This window comes from Lepidochelys kempii, chromosome 9 (assembly GCF_965140265.1).
Source record: "Lepidochelys kempii isolate rLepKem1 chromosome 9, rLepKem1.hap2, whole genome shotgun sequence".
NCBI lineage: Eukaryota > Metazoa > Chordata > Testudines > Cheloniidae > Lepidochelys > Lepidochelys kempii.
In genome coordinates this window covers 49,587,827-49,606,728 of record NC_133264.1, presented here as the reverse complement: position 1 = coordinate 49,606,728, position 18,902 = coordinate 49,587,827, and the positions used below count along the sequence as shown (strand labels likewise).

Here is an 18,902-nt window from a genome sequence, read left to right as displayed (position 1 = left end):
AGCTGGAAAAGAGCAGAACACAAGAATTCTCTTTCCCACTCAGTGTATTTCTTTGGTGCACTTGGCAGCTTGCTGTGTGTAAGCCCTTTCACTGTTGCGCTGTAGTCAGTTTTCCCTTCTACAACACCAGGGCAGAGAGAACATTTGTAAAACAGGAAACTGTAACTGTGAAATCACAAAAGTCAGCAGAGGCCTCAAGGCAGGTAGAAACTGAATCTTCTCTAACTCATTTGGTGAAACTGACTAGATTTCAGCCTGGTGTCCCTTGAGTTTCTGAATCTGTAACTGACATATTTAGAGCACGCTCCTAAGAATTACAGGTCAGTGAAGAATAGTCAGCATCACAGCATTTTTCTTCCTCATTCTCCTAGTATATTAGCCAGAACGAATGGTGGCCCATCTTGGCTAATGTAGGAGAATCAAGGTATTCTTTAATATTCCATACCCCTTAGGGATTCCCTGCCATTAGTGAGCCTGAAGAATGAAGACTCAGCATTAATGCCCTTCCTAAGAATAAGACCTTGAGCTCTGTAACCTGGCAAGAGGAATGTATGGAGAACATTACCCACAACCACAAGGGTAAAGTCCCCAGACCAGCACACAGCTGGATTTCCTCTATAACTAGCTCATGACCAGCCATTTTGACAGAAGCATCTAGGCCCCCAATAGAAACATATTTCCTTGGGAAAATTTGATGTCAAACTTGCAGGTATGAGACGCAGGTTGAAAAATAGGTGGATTTGTCTGCATCTCATATAGAGAGGTTTCTGTGCATATGAGGAGGTATGCAATTCTTAGCTAACGAACTCAGACTGTACTGGTCCAAGAGCTATAGAGCCAACAGATTAAAAATAATTTTCCAGGATTGTATTAATGGATTCACAGATTCCAGGGACCATTGTGATCATCTAGTCGGACCTCCTGTATAACACAGGACATAGACCTTCCCCAAAATAATTCCTAAAGCATTTCTTTTAGAAAAACATCCAATCTTGATTTTAAAATTGCTGGTGATAGAGAATCCACCACAATCCTTGATAAATTGTTCCAATGGTTAATTATTCTCACTGTTAAAAATGTACAGCTTATTTCCAGTCTGAATTTGGCTAGCTTCAACTTCCAGCTATTGGATCATTTTATACCTTTGTCTGCTAGATTGAAGAGCCCATTATCAAATATTTGTTTCCCAGTTAGGTCCTTATACACCCTGATAAAGTCACTCTTAACCTGTTTTTGTTAAGCTAAATAGATTGAGCTCCTTGAGTCTATCACCATAAGACAGGTTTTCTAATCCTTTAATCATTCTCATGGATCTTCTCTGAACCCTCTCCAATTTACAACACAAGAACTGGATGCAGGATTCCAGCAGCAGTGACAAATACAGAGGTATTATAACCTCTCAGCTCCTACTCGAGATTCCCGTTTATGCATCCCAGGATCGCATTAGCCCTTTGTGCCACAGCATCGCACTGGGAGCTCCTATTCACCTGATTATCCCATGACCCAAATCTTTTTCAGAGTCACAGCTTTCCAGGATAGAGTCCCACATCCTGCAAGCATGGCCTACATTCTTTGTTCCTAGATATATACATTTATATTTAGCCATATCAACACGCACATTGTTCGCTTGCGCCCAGTTTACCAAGTGATCTAGATCACTCTGTATCTGCGTATCATTTATCACTCCCCCAATTTCTGTGTCTGGAAACTTTATCAGTGATTATTTTGTTTTTCTTCTGGGTCATTAATAAAAATGTTAAACAGTGTAGGTCCAAGAACTGAGCCTTGTGCGATCCCACTGGAAACACATCTACTCAATGATGATTCCCTATATAAAGGCCCAGAAGGAGGGCAGACATGACTGCTAACACAGACGGGACAGAGTCAAACAAGATTGATGGGGCTTCTGAGCTCTTAAACATTCTTGCTAATTTGGATATTTTCATCCTCAGACAGCAGAATTTGCAGGGAGGGGCTTGAGAAGGTGTCCTGAGTCTGGGAATAATATGGACCAGGGAGCCAAGAGGCAGCAGCATCCTCAAATTGACATAGAGAATTAGCTACAGCACAGAGACGGTGGCATCTCTCCAGCTCCCAGCGGAAACAGAGACCGGATCCCTCTGGCTGACACTGCCTCTGCTGCAGATCACAGCCTCCCCTTCTTTCACCACCTAGAACCGTGCCAAGGCTGGGAACTGGATCCCTGTTCCTGTTGCTTCCAATTCTTCCCTCTTCCTCCTCCTCTTCTGAACAGCACTCCACTCAGCTCTCCTCTCTTCCCACCCTCCGAGTCGTTGTTACGTACCACCCACCTAGCTCCAGATCCATAGTCCTCTCTGAGTGACTCCTGGTTCTCCCGTATTTAGCCACGGTCAGGATGAGCCTTTGGCCACCTGCCTCATCGTCCTTACCTCCTCATTCGATCTGCAGCTCTCCAGCATCTCTCTCACTTGCCCTGGTCGTCCCCAAGCCCTGCCATGTCTAATTTCTCTATCACTGAGTTCCGTTCTCTGACCACCCTGGTCTCTTTCAGCATCAACATCAATGGCATAAGTAACTGCATGCTGTCTGTAGGAACTCCAATGCCTTGCTGGTGACAAGTCATTTTGCTTCATGGCAGCGGGACATGGAATGTCACACCCAGCATAGTATGCCACCAGCACATAGTCTCTCTCTCAGCGGCAATGGTGTTTTTTAAAAAGAGAACTTTGCTCTGGACCCCACCCTCCAGTCCTTACTCAGGCGCCACTTCCGCAGAGCCAGAACTGCAGGATCAAGCCCCAAGTCTGTGCAGGGGATGTGGCTCTTACCATGTTTGCTTCATGAGGATTTTGAACCCATCTGGACAGGTGGAAGGGACAGGAAGGTGCAGGCTGTTACTGCCCACTCCCCAGATGATAGCTGAGGAGTCTACATCCTTGTATGGAATCTCTCCTGTAAGCAGCTCCCACAAAACTACCCCAAATGACCTGTTGCAGAAACATAAGGACAAACCTCCACAGTGAGTTACACGGGTTGTGAAAAAATTCGGTAACAGACTAAGAGACTTTCTGTTCAGTTATCAAAATGGGCAGCAGGTTACATCTGATTTTGGATTTTGAAAATGGATTCAAGAATGGTAATGTTCATATATTTAACTAGATAAGGGTGTTATCCAGGGTTATGTTACACTTTGTGCAGTCTCTCTGTGCCACTGTTCTAGACCCTAGCCTTTTATCCACAGTTGCATCGGTTTTACCTTTCACTTTATACTGAAAAGCTAAATCAAATCCTCCTCCTTTTTGGGTTTTTAATCTCAAAAATATATGAAGTTATGAGCAAAATACAATGGAATATGGGTAAAATCTACAATGGAAGGTCATGGTCTTGCCAATTCCAGTAACTAAAATGCAAAGTTATTTTTTCCAAACTGTAATCATTGCTGATCATAGCTCCTTTGCTTTGGGACAAAGTGAGAATTTGTGTGTATTCATGATAAACCAGCTAACAGATTTCGATTGCTTTTAAAAAAAAAAAAAACAAAAAAAAACCAAACACTCCCCCTGCTGGCATGTTTGCTGCACTAGCCGTGCCCTCTGCAGAAAAATGCTTCCAAAGCTAATGAAACACAAAACAACAGCAATGATTACAATGTGGAAGTGAGGAAACAAACACAGCCACTGTGTAGGTGCCACTATTTGGACATTTCAGACTCCATTGGAGATTCCCTCTTGTCCTAACTTGAAGAAAAATGAATAAGAATTGTGTTAAAACCAGTCATGGCTAGAACAGTATAAGGAGGGTCTGTCGAGAGCAGGCAACCCACACTACAAGAAATGAAAATTACAGGTAAGAAAACTAAATCTGCCTTTCTCCTGTAATGAATCCAAGGCTCCAGAGAGAAGTCATAATTCACAAAAGGTAGCAAGGAATGACTGCCATCACCAACCACACAGAGGGCATCATAAAATAGTAAACTGATGCCAAAATGGTTAGTACAAAGGCAAAAGAGAGGTGACCAAAAGCCAAAGAAAAGCACTCACTGAATAACTGTTCCAGAAGCTAAAATTAGCCTGAGATGCAGAGATGTGGTAAAGACTATTTAGTGAGTTTCAAAGTCCAAATTTACTATATCCCAGAAGGAACAGCATCTTTCTCTCTCTTTCTCTATATATCCTTGCACGCTGACTACATTTCCCAGACTTGAAGAAAAGCTCTGTGTAAGCTCAAAAACTTGTCTCTTTCACCAACAGAAGCTGGTCCAATAAAATATATTATCTCACCCACCTTGTCTTTCTCCTGTCCTGGGACCAACCTGGCTATAACAACATCGCATGGAACAGAAAAACATGATCCTGTGTTTGTTCACTGTTTTAATTCTTAAAGGGGCAGGTTTTTGGGGCCCACTTTTGTGAGGTGCTGAGGACCTTCATGTCTCATCATCATCAAACATCTAAATACACTGAAATTTTATTTCTTTCATAGCCCCACTCCTCATTGTAGAGCTTATAATTAGGACCCTACCAAATTCACGGCCAGGAAATATGCGTCATGGACCGTGAAATCTGACCTCCCCCATGAAATCTGGTCTTTTGTGTACCTTTGCCCTATAATATACAGATTTCACAAGGGAGATCAGCGTTTTTCAAACTGGGGGTCCAGATCCAAAAGGTTGCAAGATTACTGGAGGGGGTGTGGTATTGCCACCCTTACTTCTGCGCTGCCTTCAAAGCCGGGTGGTTGAAGAGCAGAAGCTGCTGGCCAGGCAACCGACTCTGAAGGCAGTACAGAAGTAAGGGTGGCAATACCATCTCATGCCATCCTTTTTTCTGTGCTACTGCTGGCCGTGGCACTGCCTTCAAACCTGAGCTCCTGGCTAGCAGCCACTGCTCTCTGGCCACCCAGCTCTGAAGGCAGCGCCGCTGCCAGCAACAGAGAACTAAGGGTGTCAATACTGTGACCCCCCCCCCCCACAATAACCTTGTGCCCCTCCCCACCCTTTTTGGGTCAGAACCCCTACAGTTACAACAATTACAATGAAATTTCAGATTTAAATATCTGAAATCATGAAATTTATTATTTTTAAAATCCAATGACCATGAAATTGACCAAAATGGACCATGAATTTGGTAGGGCCCTACATATAATATTTAGCAGCATCTCTGAGAATGGAAAGTCCAGTAGAGAGCAATGAGACAGACCTTCTGGTGAGTATAGAGTGCTGGAAATGCTATATAATGGGAAGATCTGACTGGTTGAAAGGAAGGTGAAGATGTGTAATTAACATGATAGTACTGCTCACCAGATATCCACTTTTTCAGAGACGGGCTCATTCCGTATCACCTCTGGGGCCATCCAAGCCACAGTGCCCGCGAAGGACATTTTTGTACTTTTATCACTGAGTTCTTTAGAAGTACCAAAATCTGAAATTTTTACTGCATCTGTATGAGTGACTAATACACTGGAGAGAGAGGGAAAAACACAAGGTATCAGCAATGAGAAAACGCTTTGCACTTCCCTTGCAACTTTCAGAAGTGGATCTTAAAGTTTTTTGTCACCCACTAACACTGTCAGGTATAAACTATAACTATTTTATCAATGGGCAAAGTGAGGGTGTAAGAATTAGTGGTTTATCTGGACCTAGCAGCCAGGAACTAAAGCTTTAAAACAATTTGATCAGTAAATGGAATTAATTTGCTAGTTTCGGTAAATTCTCTCCCTCTGTTCAGAACAAGTTTTTCTTATGTAACTCCACCAGATCCAGTTGTTCCGCCAACATGGGAGGGAGTCATAATGACCTCTTCCTTGCTTTGCATCATTAATAAGGTAGTGCTGAAATAAAATCAGTAGAGCAATCTACACTAACATTTTTGCTTGTCTGTCTCCAAGGGCTCCTGGATCAAGGGCTCCTGGTTTCTATCATTGCTCAAACCCACGGCCCCATAAACTACACTGTTCTGGAAACAAAGCTCCTCCCTCTTGGAATCTAGCTCAAACACTTCCTATCTAAAGCCTCAATTTTAACCACAGTCACTCAAGATCTTAGTGCAGTAGCTATTGTTAGCAAATGGCTCTGTTTCAAATCAGTATTACGTATTGGTGAGGCTGTTTGACAGGGTCAGAGTACAGGGTTAATAATACTGCAGCTTCACAGATGAATTACCACAAAATTCTTTTGATTTTTTTCCAAACTCGGATTCTAAATTCTAGAGGCCAAAGTCCATTCTGGTGTAAACCGACTGTAACAGAGTCATAACGGGGAACATCAAGGTTGACTATATTTGGGGGACTTTCAAACTTCTTTTAAATACATGTTTTAACACAAAATGACTACTAAGATGGAAAAATGCAATTAGCCATATGCAGGTATATACTGTATACAGTATAATTAGAGGTAACAATTACAGAAAAATGTAGAACTATTTGTTGGAAAATTTATCTTGATATTCAAACTAGCAATAATATAAATAATAAGTGATGTAACAATAATAACCTCACTGCCCAAACAATGTAACATACCATTTAAAACATTTACAGCCAAATACAGATACAATAACAGAACCACAGTCACACCGCGTGCTGTAAACAGTGAAGGAAGGGTGAGGCTGAAGCAATGTCCAGGGTGAACGAGATAAGACAGCTGGGCAGTATCAGCAGGGGAACAGGTGCAGGAGAAGAGGAAGATACACATTCAGGAGAGCAGGGGATGAGACCAGAACAAAACAGACAAGACAGACAGACAAAATAGAGAAGAAGGAGACAGAGTGATTCACTTTTTCAAAAGGGCAAAACAGACATCTCATTAGCATACATGTTTCCCTACTATTACTTTCCCACATAAGCAACTGGTGCATAACAGAGATGTTATACTAGTATAAATGGGAGCAGAGATGGTCCATGCAGTTACAAACAGGTCAGAGGAGCCACAAGACAAATCTCTCTCAAGTTATGGGCCAGACCATGAGAAAGTTTAAGGGCCCCATATCTAGCTCGATATCCATTTGCTGGAGGAATTCACTCAAAAATCTACTTTTTCAGAGTTTTAAGCACCCAAGGACTTACTTTGGTGACTTGAGGTCTCGGTGGATGATTTTATGAAGGTGTAAGTAATTCATTCCACTTGCAATCCCTGTGGACCAGTCCACAAGCAGCCGAGGCGTGACTTTCCGACCCGCTCGTAGCACTTCATAGAGCTGTCCATGTGCGCAGTACTCCATGATAATACAGTAACATGGAGCTTGAGTGCAAACTCCCCTGTCAGAGAACACACAAACACTATACACATTACTGCAAATCAAACCCAACACTCAGTATCAAAGGGATTCTCTGAACTCAAAAATATACCATTGTGATCTGAATGCCCAGAGCTCATTGACTTTCCTGGCAGGGAGCTGTAGGGGCTCAGCATTTTTGAAAATTAGACCGTTGTTCTTTATCTGGAACGTGTCAACTGTGCACCTGACTCATACGTGGAGAAATTAAGTTTGTCTATAGAAGCAGAAGCTGCTCTGTAGGTTTATGTCTTTGGCTTTTACTTTCTAGTATTGACCTTCATTCTCCAGGGATACAGGCACAGGAACACAGACATTGCCATACAGGTCCAGATCAGACTACAGAGCCCCCAGGTCAAGCAATGACAGGGGCTTTCGATGCTTCACAGGAAAACAAAAACCATGCCTTAGTAAATGCTCAATCAGGAAGAGCTCTGGAACACCAGACACATAGCAAATACAAACTTTAGTGTAGTTCAATGCCAAAATGCCTGAAGAGAGCTAACCTTCCATGAGAAAACTTCCATTCTGAGAGACCCCATTAGTCCCCCAGCATTTTGATTAACCAGCTAATAATGTGACACTATTAGATTAAAAGTAATATTTCTATTACTATTTCTTCTACATTTTCTCCTCCTCCCTTCCCACTAAGATTACAGAAAACAGATCCATCTCCAGTCAGCAGGACTTAGACTTTATTTTTTACTTCGGGTTTGTTTGTATTTGTTTGTGTGGTGTTCCTATGTCAAAGTTAGGTCCAAATAGTAGGTTTTATATTTATTCCATATCTTGTCAGACATGCTTTGGAGAAACACGGCTTGTGTTCATTGAACCACTGCAGTCACCTTCTAACTTGTCACATAATTCGTTTGATTGGCTTGCCTTCTACTAAGTCACTCTGGGCTCAGTTTTACAGCTGCGTCACGTGAAGAGCTCCCACTGAATTAGCAGAAATTCCACATTAAAGTAGCTCTAACCTGGACCTTGTATTAGTATTCAGCCAGGTTAACAGAATAAGGGTTCATCTCCACTCCATTTGGAGCTAAATTCTTGTTAACACTCACCATATATTTTAGTACTATTCAAAAATCCTCTTGCAGCAAAAGTTAAATTAGGTTGGGAAGTATCTGCAGGCATCACTTGGATAACAAATGGGGTTAGGAGTAAAATCGACTTAGATTATTTGTCTGTTCTATATGGTCTGTCTCCTTAGGGCATGGACTGTGTCCATGTTTTGTACAGCACTGAGCATATCAACCATGCCCAGTAAGTAACTCCAGTAATAAATTACCTACTTACACCACAGAGCTGCAAGATCTGGTTTTGCTTTATGCACACTCTAGTGTTATGCCTACTCCAAGAAGATCTGTTGCAAGTTCAAGTACAATTCAGTTCAGTCCTTTAAGAGGATGAGGGCTGTAGAGACTGATAGCTCTGCGAGAGCTCTTGCCTTTTTATGTTTTGCAATAACATGAATTCAGATTGGGTCAATGGCAAAATTCTGCCCTTGCAGCAAGAACATTGTTGGAGGGAAGCAATAAGGTGTTGGCTTTAGGAAGGGTCCATATGCCATCCTGCCAGCCCAGGCTGAATGCAGTGGGCAGAATACCTCATTCTGTCCCCTAAAAAGCAGCATTTCCAATCCCCACGTATGCTACTGACTACAATACGTACAGGTGGATGGGCCCACACCAGTACAGCACACACCCTGTCAGTCCATCAGCCATGCCCTGACCTAGCACTCAATAGACACTGATGAGGAAATCCTCCCCACTTGCTGTGAGAAAGAAGAAGCAGCACCCTCAAAGCTCTTCTGATTTAAACACACCTGTGCAACATAGAGCGCAAGTTGCCCTGGGTGTTCAGACTTTCATGGGATCCTCACATAACACAGAGTCAGGCTTGTGCTTAAGTACCTTGAAGAGTCGGGGTTTAACTAAGGAGCAGGTTGGAAAAAAGGCCATGTCCTTTAAGACATTCTCTGGTGTATAGACCATCTCAGAGAGTCCTCAACCTGAGGAGCACACCATCATGTAGCCCTCTCAAATCACATTTCACAGAGCCTTGAAAATTTGTCCTGCCTGGATCTGCTCCTAGGATGAGACCATGAACCTGTCCTGATGCAGGCAAGCTACAGGCCAAGAGGACTTGGTAGTCCCTGGGAATTTTAAAACCTGAATAAGGACTACAGTAGATCTTTCTTTGTTCTCTCTCAGACAGTTATGACGAGAGAATGCACCTTCCACAGGGTGTGAACTACACCAATTGCAAGACTGTGCTCTTGTGCCAGTCATCTAGATAAGGATAGACCTGCATGCCCCAGTGACATGGATTAGGCACCACCCCAGCCAGTTACTCAGTGATCACCCACGGAGTGCTGCCAGTTGGAAAGGGAGCATTTTATACAGGCTGCCCACCATAAACCTGAAGCTGTTCCTGTTCTCCTGTCTGAATGTTCTTGGGTCTCACCATCATCTTTAAAGAGCTTCACTAAGCATAGCTGGAGCCCGCAGAGCACAGTCTAAGGAGCAACTCATTCTCACTCAAGGGGGAGAGGAGTTGCTCTTCTGATCAGCTCTGTTCACTCTGCCTGACTACAGCTCTACGCATTGTTCTCCTTCTCCCCAGTAGTGAGGCTCTCCCCGATGGACAGGACAGGACAAGTTTCCCATGGGCTTTGTGCATGGGGAAATCTCTCTGGCAATAGTTTCCTTGGTCTTTCCTTTACCTGTAGATGTGCGAAGTTCACAGGACTGTGTTTTTGTGTGTATGAGTGTCTATATAACCCCTCTAAGTTGGAATGTTGCACACCATAACAGTGCCCACAACACTACATACCTGTGCGTGAGAGGAGGGGCAGAATATGTTTCCAGTTTTAACTATGGAAGATTGGATAAACCAGAAGGCAAGTCGTGTACTCGGAGCTCACCATTTGGCCAGGACATGATGGCTAACAATGCCTTCTTCTGGAAAAAAACAAGTTATTACTTTTCTAGTAATTATCTAGATAACAGAAGTCATGACCTACTTGAAGGCGATGATGTTAGGATGCTTCAGCTTCCGCAAGTGCTTGATGTCAGTTTCATTCTGTTCTCTCACTTTCTTGATTGCCACCTCCTCCGCTCGGAATTTGCCTAAGAAGACAGCGCCTTGCGCTCCACTGCCCAACCACTGCAGCTCTGAGATCTCCTCAAAAGGAACTTCCCATGTATCTGGTAATACACAAGCAAGGCACATAGCTTAGAAGATCTCCAAGTTCATGCAGTGCTCTGTTGCAAGGTCATACCGGAGACAGTGACTGTCAACTCCTTTGTCATCTCTTATGACCTTTTCACCAAGTAGCTCAGTAACACATTCAAAATCTTTGTGAGCTGCTAATGTGATACAATAAGTTAATATACTTGAGACTTTCACATCTGAGAATTTGGAGAGTGTCCCTTCTTCGGTGAAGTTCAAGGAGGGAGGGAGCGGGGCTGTACAACATTAAACATATAACTATAGACAATCCAAACATTCCGATAAAAGGAAACGTTTAAAATCCACAATGGCCAAAACAAATTGAAGGGTTTTTCTACAGGAAAACCACAGAATCATAGAAGTGTAGGACTGGAACGGACCTCATTAGTCCTCTAGTCCAGTCCCCTCCACTCAAGGCAGGGCTAAGCAATAACTAGACCATTCCTGACAGGTGTTTGTCTAACCTGCTCTTAAAAACCTCTAATGATAGAGATTCTATAACCTCCCTAGGCAATTTGTTCCAGTGTTTAACCACTCTGACAGTTAGGAAGTTTTTCCTGATGTCCAACCTAAACCTCCCTTGCTGCAATTTAAGCTATTGCTTCTTGTCCTACCCTCAGAGGTTAAGTACAACAATTTTTCACACTCCTCCTTGTAACAACCTTTAATGTACTTGAAAACTCTTGACATGTTACCTCCTGCCTTCCCCAGTTTTCTCTTCTCCGGACTAAACAAACCCAATTTTTTCAATCTTTCTTCATACATCATGTTTTCTAGACCTTTAATCATTTTTGTTTAAATGGGGTAAAACAGAGCACAGAAGGGAAGGCAATAAATATGGAGCCAACAGTGGGCCGAGTATAAAACAGTGGTGGTCAACCTGCAGCCCATCATGGTAATCTGATTGTGGGCTGCAAGACATTTTGCTGACCATTGACTATCCGCAGGCACGGCCCGCTGCAGCTCCCAGTGGCCGCAGTTCGCCGTTCCCAGCCAATGGGAGCTGCGGGAAGCGGTGGGCCACAGCGATGTGCAGTCTGCCGCTTCCCATAACTCCCATTGGCTGGGAACAGTGAACTGCAGCCATTGGGAGCTGCAGAGGGCTGCGTCTGAGGACGGTCAATGTCAGCAAAATGTCTTGCGGCCCGCGATCAGATTACCCTGATGGGCCACATGTGGCCCGTAGGCTGCAGGTTGCCCACCACTGGTATAAAAACTAAAAACTGTTTAAAAAGACAGCTAAGGTTGCTCAGTGACAACAACTAAGTTACCTAACACATCATTTAGAAAACCCAAGCACTTAAAGCAAGATATGTTAAGTACATCATAAGAGTTACACTGACTACATAATAAAACACACACATTTTTCTTCAGAACTACAAAGAAATGCATGTTTCCTCACATCACAACTTGAACTTTGCCCCCCAGATTGCACTTTGATATCTACTAATTTTATCATCTTGATTTCAATATAAAGTATACATTTTTAACAGTGAAAGTAAGCAAGCATTGGAACAATTTACCAAGTGTTGTGGATTCTCTGTCACTGACCATTTTTAAATTAAGATTGGATGTTTTTTCTAAAAGACGTGTTGCTCTAGGAATTACTTTGGTGAAGTTCTCTGGCCTGTGTAATGCAGGAGTTCAGACTAGATGATCACAATGGTCCCTTCTGGCCTTGGAATCTATGAATCTCTAATTTTTAAAGGCATAGAAGTTAAATGGAAAATGTCAGTTAATGTATTTGTTTGAAGTGTTGTAGTCATGTTGGTCCCAGGATATGAGAGACAAAGCAATATCTTTTATTGGACCAACTTCTGTTGATGGAAAGGACAAGCTTTCAAGCTTCACAGAACTCTTCTTCAGGTCTAGAGAAGGAAACTACAGTGTCAAAGATAAATACAAGTGGGATAGATTGTTAAGCATAAATGGTTCACATGTTGTAAGAGACCACTTAAAATGAAAAGCACAATTAACACCTCTGGAGTCAAGTAGGAGAATGGTGGGTTAGTAGGAAGCAGCGTATGTTACAAGTTGCTGTAAGTGGCCCCAAAACCAGTGTCTCTGTTAAGTCTATGGTTTTTGGTGTCCAGCAGAGTTATGAATTTAAGTTCCCAGGCTCTTTTGAAGATGCTGTGCAAATTTCCTTTAAGGATGAGGACTGAGAGGTCAGATATTAAATGATTGCTTTATGAAAAGTATTTGCCCATGAAAGGTATGGTGTGTGACGGGGCAAGGCCAGATGGCTATAGAAAAGTAGTGGGAGATAGATAGATTAGCTCCAGGCTAAACAAATCCCTGGTACCAGGATAAGTGAAATGGCAGCTGCTTCAGGTCAATTAAGACACCTGGTGCCAATTAAGAACTTTCCAGAAGGCAGGGAGAATGCTAGGTTGATTCGGACACCTGAAGCCAATCAGGGGCTGGCTGAAACTAGTTAAAAGCCTCCCAGTTAGTCAGGTGGGTGGGTATGTCAGGAGCTGTGGGAGGAAACTGTGCTGTTGGAGAGACTGAGTAGTACACACCGTATCAGGCACAAGGAAGGAGGCCCTGAGGTAAGGGTGAAGTGGAGCTTGAGGAAGTGAGGGCTGCTGTGGGGGAAGTAGCCCACGGAATTATACATGTCATGTTTCTAAAAGGTCAGTTACCATAGCTGATACTATTAGGGTCCCTAGGCTGGAGCCTGGAGTAGAGGGTGGGCCTGGGCTCCCCTCCCCCTTTCCCGTCTGATTAATCACTGAGACTGGGAGACAACAGAGACTGTGCAAGGAAGGATAACTTCTCCTCACCTCCCTCACTGGCTTATGATGAACATGGCTCAGTAGACTGTGACCCTTGTCTCTAGAGAGAGAAGGGTTACATGGAGGGTCACAGTGAACCTCTGAGGCTAGCGAAATCCACCAGGAAACGTGGGACCCACGGAGGCAAGGACAGAGCTTTGTCACAGGTGTTTTTGTCTTTTATCATTTTTCTGTGTGAGTTCATTTGAAAGCATAGTGATTGTCTCATTTCACCCACATAGTTGTTGTTGTTTGGGCATTTGATGAGGTACATCTTGTAACAGGCATGGATCTTGAAAGGGTATTGATCATTGTAGCAGTGGAAAGATGTCTACAAGTTTTGCATCTGTTCTGGCAGAATCTGGTACCACTTTGAATTGGTGAGTCCTGGTCTATGGGGAGCTTGTTTCTGATAAGCCTCATGAGGTTAGGGATGGGGGGGTTGTTTGAAAGCCAGAAGATGGGGTTTCGGAAAGATTTTTATCAAGAAGTGGTCTCCATCAAATATGGGTTGTAACTGTTTGATACCCCATATGGGGTCTAGTGTGGGGTGACAAGTGACAACTAGCAGAGTGTGACTAATGGGATTTTTTCCCCCTGTATTGAAGCAGGTTCTCCTGGGTATCTGGATGGCCTGTTACATTATGAGATCTACTTCTCTGGTGGTTTTAAAACTGCCTTCACCAAACACGTATGCTCCACCAGAGAAGCAGATTGCATCATAGAATGGGCTGTGTCTGATTTCGGTGGAAAGTTTTTTGCCAAAACCCAAACATCGAAATACCAAAAAGTTTGATTCAGATATTCTTCCGCAGCACTGCAACAGGGTCTTCTGACCACAGTCTCCTGTATGGGCCAGGTTCCCTAGCCAGACTACATTTTCCATGACACACTATGTCCAAGGATGCATCATCAACACAGGGGGACTATGGCACTTTATGGAAGATACAGTCTGGACAGTTTCCTCTAAAAATTTGGTTTTCTGTTATTCAACAAACAGTTACAAATTTCCAAGGAACATTTGTAGCCATCATATTTATTCACACACACAGACTCGTAGACTTTAAGGACAAATGGGACCATCGTGATCATTTAGTCCAGCGCTTTTCAAACTGGCAGTCTCGACACAGAAGAGGGTCACAAGGCTATTATAGGGCATTGTGAGACGGTATGGTATTGCCACTCTTATTTCTGTAATGTTGCTGGCAGCAGTGCTCCTTCAGAGCTGGGGGGGCAGAGAGCGAGGGCTGCTGCCCAGCTCTGAAGGCAGCACTGCTGCCAGCAGCAGTGCAGAAGTAAGGGTGGCCTGGTACAGTATTGCTGTACCCACCCATCCCCAGCTTCCCTTTCCCCCCGGCAGTGTCCTCTACTTGGAAACTTGAAATATGGTAAGCCTACTTTACATTTGTTGAAAGGCTTCAGTGCCTTTGACTGCAGGGATAATGATTACATACTTAACTTGGTGCTCCTATGAGTATGCATAGTAATTTGCTCTCACTTTTGGAGTGTGTGTGTCATCACAGCGTGAAACATTTTCAAAGAGGGGCTCAGCAAAAAAAAGTTTGAGAACCCCTGATCTAGCTGGTGTTCAGCCCAATGCAGGTGACAGAACCTCACCCACCCACTCCTGTAATAGACCCCTAACCTCTGGCTGAGTTACTGAAGTCCTCAAATCATGATTTAAAGACTTCAAGTTACAGAGAGACTGACATTTACACTTGTTTAAACCTGCAAGTGACCAGTGCCCCATGCTGCAGAGGAAGGTGAAAAACCTTCAGGGTCTCTGCCAATCAGACCAGGGGTAAAGTTTCTTCCTGACCCCAAATACGGCAATTAGTTAGACCCTAGAACACGTGGGCAAGACCCACCAGCCAGACACCTGCGAAAGAATTCTCTGTAGTAACTCAAGAGTCCTCCCCATCTAGTGTCCCATCACCAAGCATTGGAGATAATTTCTGCTAGCAGTCACAGATCGGCTACATGTCATTGTAGGGAGTCTCATTATACCCATCCCCTCCATAAACTTATCAAACTCAGTCTTTAAATTAGTTAGGATTTTTTGTCCCCACTATTCCCCTTGAAAGGCTGTTCCACAGCTTCACTCCTCTGATCATTAGAAGCCTTTGTCTAATTTCAAGCCTAAACTTTTGAGGGCCAGTTTATGTCCATTTGTTCTGGTGTCCACAGTGGCACTTAACTTAAATAACTTCTCTCTCTCTCCCTGGTATTTATCCCTTTGATGTATTTATAGAGAACAACCATATCTCCCCTCAGACTTCTTTAGCTTAGGCTAAACAAGCCAAGCTCTTTGAGTCTCCTCTCATAAAATAGGGTTTCCTTTCCTCGGATCTGTTCCGGTTTGAATTCATCTTTTTTAAACATGGGAGACCAGAATTGTGCACAGAATTCTAGATGAGATCTCATCAGTGCCTTGTATAATGGTACTAACGCTGCCCTGTATCTACTGGAAATATCTCACCTGACGCACCCTAAGACTGCATTAGCCTTTTTCACGGCCACATCACACTGGCGGCTCATAGTCATCCTGTGATCAACTAATACACCCAGGTCTTTCTCCTCCTCATCACTTCCAACTGATATGTCCTCAGCCTATAGCAAAAATTCTTGTTATTAGTCTCTAAATGCATGACCTTGGACTTCACACTATTAAATTGCATCCCATTTCTATTACTCCAGTTTACAAGGTCATCCAGATCTTCTTGTATGATATTCTGGTCCTCCTCCGTATTAGTAATACGTCCCAACTTTGTGTCATCCACAAATTTTATTAGCACAATTCCGCTTTTTGTGTTGAGGTCTTTAATAACAATGTTAAAGAAGATTGATCCCAAGACTGATCCCTGAGGAACTCCATTAGTAACCTCCCTCCAGCCTGACAGTTCACCTTTCAGTATGACCTATTGTAGTCTCCCTTTCAGCCAGTTTCTTATCTGCCTTTCAATTCTCATATTAATCCCCATCTTCTCCTATTTAACTAATCATTTCCCACGTGAAACTGTGCCAAATACCTTACTGAAATCCAGGTAGATTAGATCTACTGCATTTCCTTTGTCTAAAAAACCAGTTATCGTCTCAAAGAAGGAGATCAGGTTGGTCTGGCACGGTCTACCTTTTGTAAAACCACATTGTATTTTATCCCAGTTACCGTTCACCTTAACTACTTTCTCTTTCAAAATTTGTTCCAAGGCCTTGCATACCAACTGAGGTCAAACTAAGGGGTCTGTAGTTTCTCAGATCACCTTTTTTCCCCTTCTTAAAAATAGGAACTATATTAGCAATTCACCATTCACAGGGTTCAATCCCAGAGTTTACAGATTCATTAAAAATCCTTGCTATTGGGCTTGCAATTTCATTTAATATTTCCTTTAATATTCTTGGATGAAAATGATCCAAACCCACCCCCCACCCCCGATTTCGTCCCATTAGGCTGTTTGAGTTTGACTTCCACCTCAGATGTACTAATTTCTACCTCAAAATCCTAGTTCCCATTAGCCACCCTGCCACTACCCTAAGCTCTTCATTAGCCTTATTAAAAACTGAGGCAAAGTATTTGTTTAGGTGTTGGGTCATGCCTAGATTATCTTTAATCTCCACCCCACGCTCAGTGCTTAGTGGTCCCACTTCTTCTTTCCTTGTTTTCTTTTTATTTATATGGCTGTAGAACCTTTTACTATTGGTTTTGATTCCCTTTTGCAAAGTCCCACTCTGCTTGGCTTTTAGCTATCCTCACTTTATCCCTACACTTTCTGACCTCCAAGAGGTCTTTCCTTGCTCATCCATCCCATCTTCCATTCCTTGTAGGCTCTCTCAATCACCTGTTTGAGATGTTTGCTCATCCAGATGGGTTTGCAACACTTCCCCATGAATTTTTCCCCCTTGCTTGGGATGCAGGCTTCAGGTAGTTTCTGCAACTTTGATAAAATAATTCCAAGACTCCTACACATTCAGATCCTTGAGTTCTTCGGTCCAGTCCACTTCCCTAACCAGTTCCCTTAATTTTTTTACGTTAACCCTTTTGAAATCAAGGACCCTAGTTGTAGATCTATTTTTGTTTAGCCCTCCATTTAGTTCAAAGTGAATTAGCTCATGATCACTTGAACCAAAGTTGTCCCCTACAACCATTTCTTCCATGAGGTCCTCACTACTCACCAATACCAAATCTAAAAGGGCATGCTTGACCCTTGTTGAGTCAGTGACTATTTGGTGAAGAAATCTGTCAGCTATCACATCCAGTAAAATCGGTGCCCTACTATTATTAGCAGCACTTGTCCTCCAAGCTATATCTGGGAAGTTAAAGTCTCCCATAATCACACAATTCCCAGTAGTATTTATTTCATTAAAAACATTAATGAGGTCTCTATCCATATCCAAATCAGATCCTGGGGGTCTGCAGAATACGTCAAATACTATCCCTAGGGAACCTCTAGTAGCTCTCTTTCCCAAAGTGATTTTGGCCCAAACAGGCTCTGTCTTACCCATTCAATCACTTCTAATTTCTTTACAGTCTACCTCATCATTAATATACAATGCTACGCCACCACCTTTGCCTTTATTTCCGTCTTTCCTGCACAGCACACATCCTTCAATACCTGTACTCCAGTCATGACTACTATTCCACCATATTTCTGTTATCCGTATAATATCTGGTTTCACTTCCAGCACCAGTAGTTCGAGTTCCTCCATTTTGTTATCCAGGCTCATTGCATTGGTGTACAAAAATCTTAATTGTAGCTGCTTGGCTTCACCCACATTCCTTACAATAGAATTGCCCTCCAGGCGGGGCTGTATGGCCTTGCGGTCCATTGGGGTGTGTGGGCCACGGTAGGGGGACTGGGTCCTCCCTGCTCCACCGGATCCCAGATCAGGGCCCTGTCAGTGGTGAGTGTCTGCCACTGGGTCAGCGGGGATCTGTCTGCAACATGTTGACCATCATCAGGACAATGGTTAGTCCTCCTTTGGGCTACTTCCTACCTACCATGTTACTTCCGGTGGCAGTCTGCACATCTTTGGGGTCTCTGGGTTCCTTGGCCAGTGCAACTCCCTGTAGCTCAGACCTCCCTGGGGCATCCACAGGTAGCTGGGCATCTGCTTGGGTCTTGGCGCCTCTGGCTTCCGCGGGCCAGGGCGTCAGTGGCTCCTGGTCAGGAGCCAGCAAGGAGCATCCTTCCTCTCCAGCAGTCAGCCCAGACTGAGCTGGGCTGCTCCCTCTTATACTGGTGCTACACCTAGAGCATGCCCAGTAGGGATGTGGGGGCGTGGCTTCCTCTGCCCACAGTGAGGAGTTAACCTTTCCCAGTCCAGTGCGAGGTGTGTTCACCCCGTCACACCTCCCTATTTCAAATGACAACTTGTTCTAATCTGTCTTTTTCCTTTCCCAAAGCTGGGGACAGGTTATACTTTTAAAGATATACTATATGTAGGCCTTACGCTCATAACCTCATTAACACATTAACAATTTTCATTAATATCCATAATTTTTGGCAATCCATTTGTTCTCATGCCACCTCTTTCTGTCCTGCTCTTTTGTATCAGAATTAAAGGATGCAGGGTATAACAACTGTCCACAAATATATGAAAAGTGTAAACACCAAGATCACAGAAAAATTGTTCAGCG

General features: G+C 43.4%; 1 protein-coding gene across 18 annotated transcripts in view; it reads right to left on the bottom strand.

The window, feature by feature from the left end:
• The window catches only part of MAP3K13 (mitogen-activated protein kinase kinase kinase 13), a 140,949-nt gene that overhangs the window by 32,302 nt on the left and 89,745 nt on the right, over window positions 1-18,902 (bottom strand). For all 18 annotated transcript variants that reach the window (XM_073360286.1, XM_073360288.1, XM_073360285.1 and 15 more), the window contains 4 exons: window positions 10,279-10,462; window positions 7,042-7,233; window positions 5,282-5,440; window positions 2,811-2,969 (listed from right to left, as the gene is read on the bottom strand). In XM_073360286.1, coding sequence (XP_073216387.1) covers window positions 2,811-2,969; window positions 5,282-5,440; window positions 7,042-7,233; window positions 10,279-10,462 — 694 coding nt within the window. The remainder of the gene's footprint in view (window positions 1-2,810; window positions 2,970-5,281; window positions 5,441-7,041; window positions 7,234-10,278; window positions 10,463-18,902) is intronic.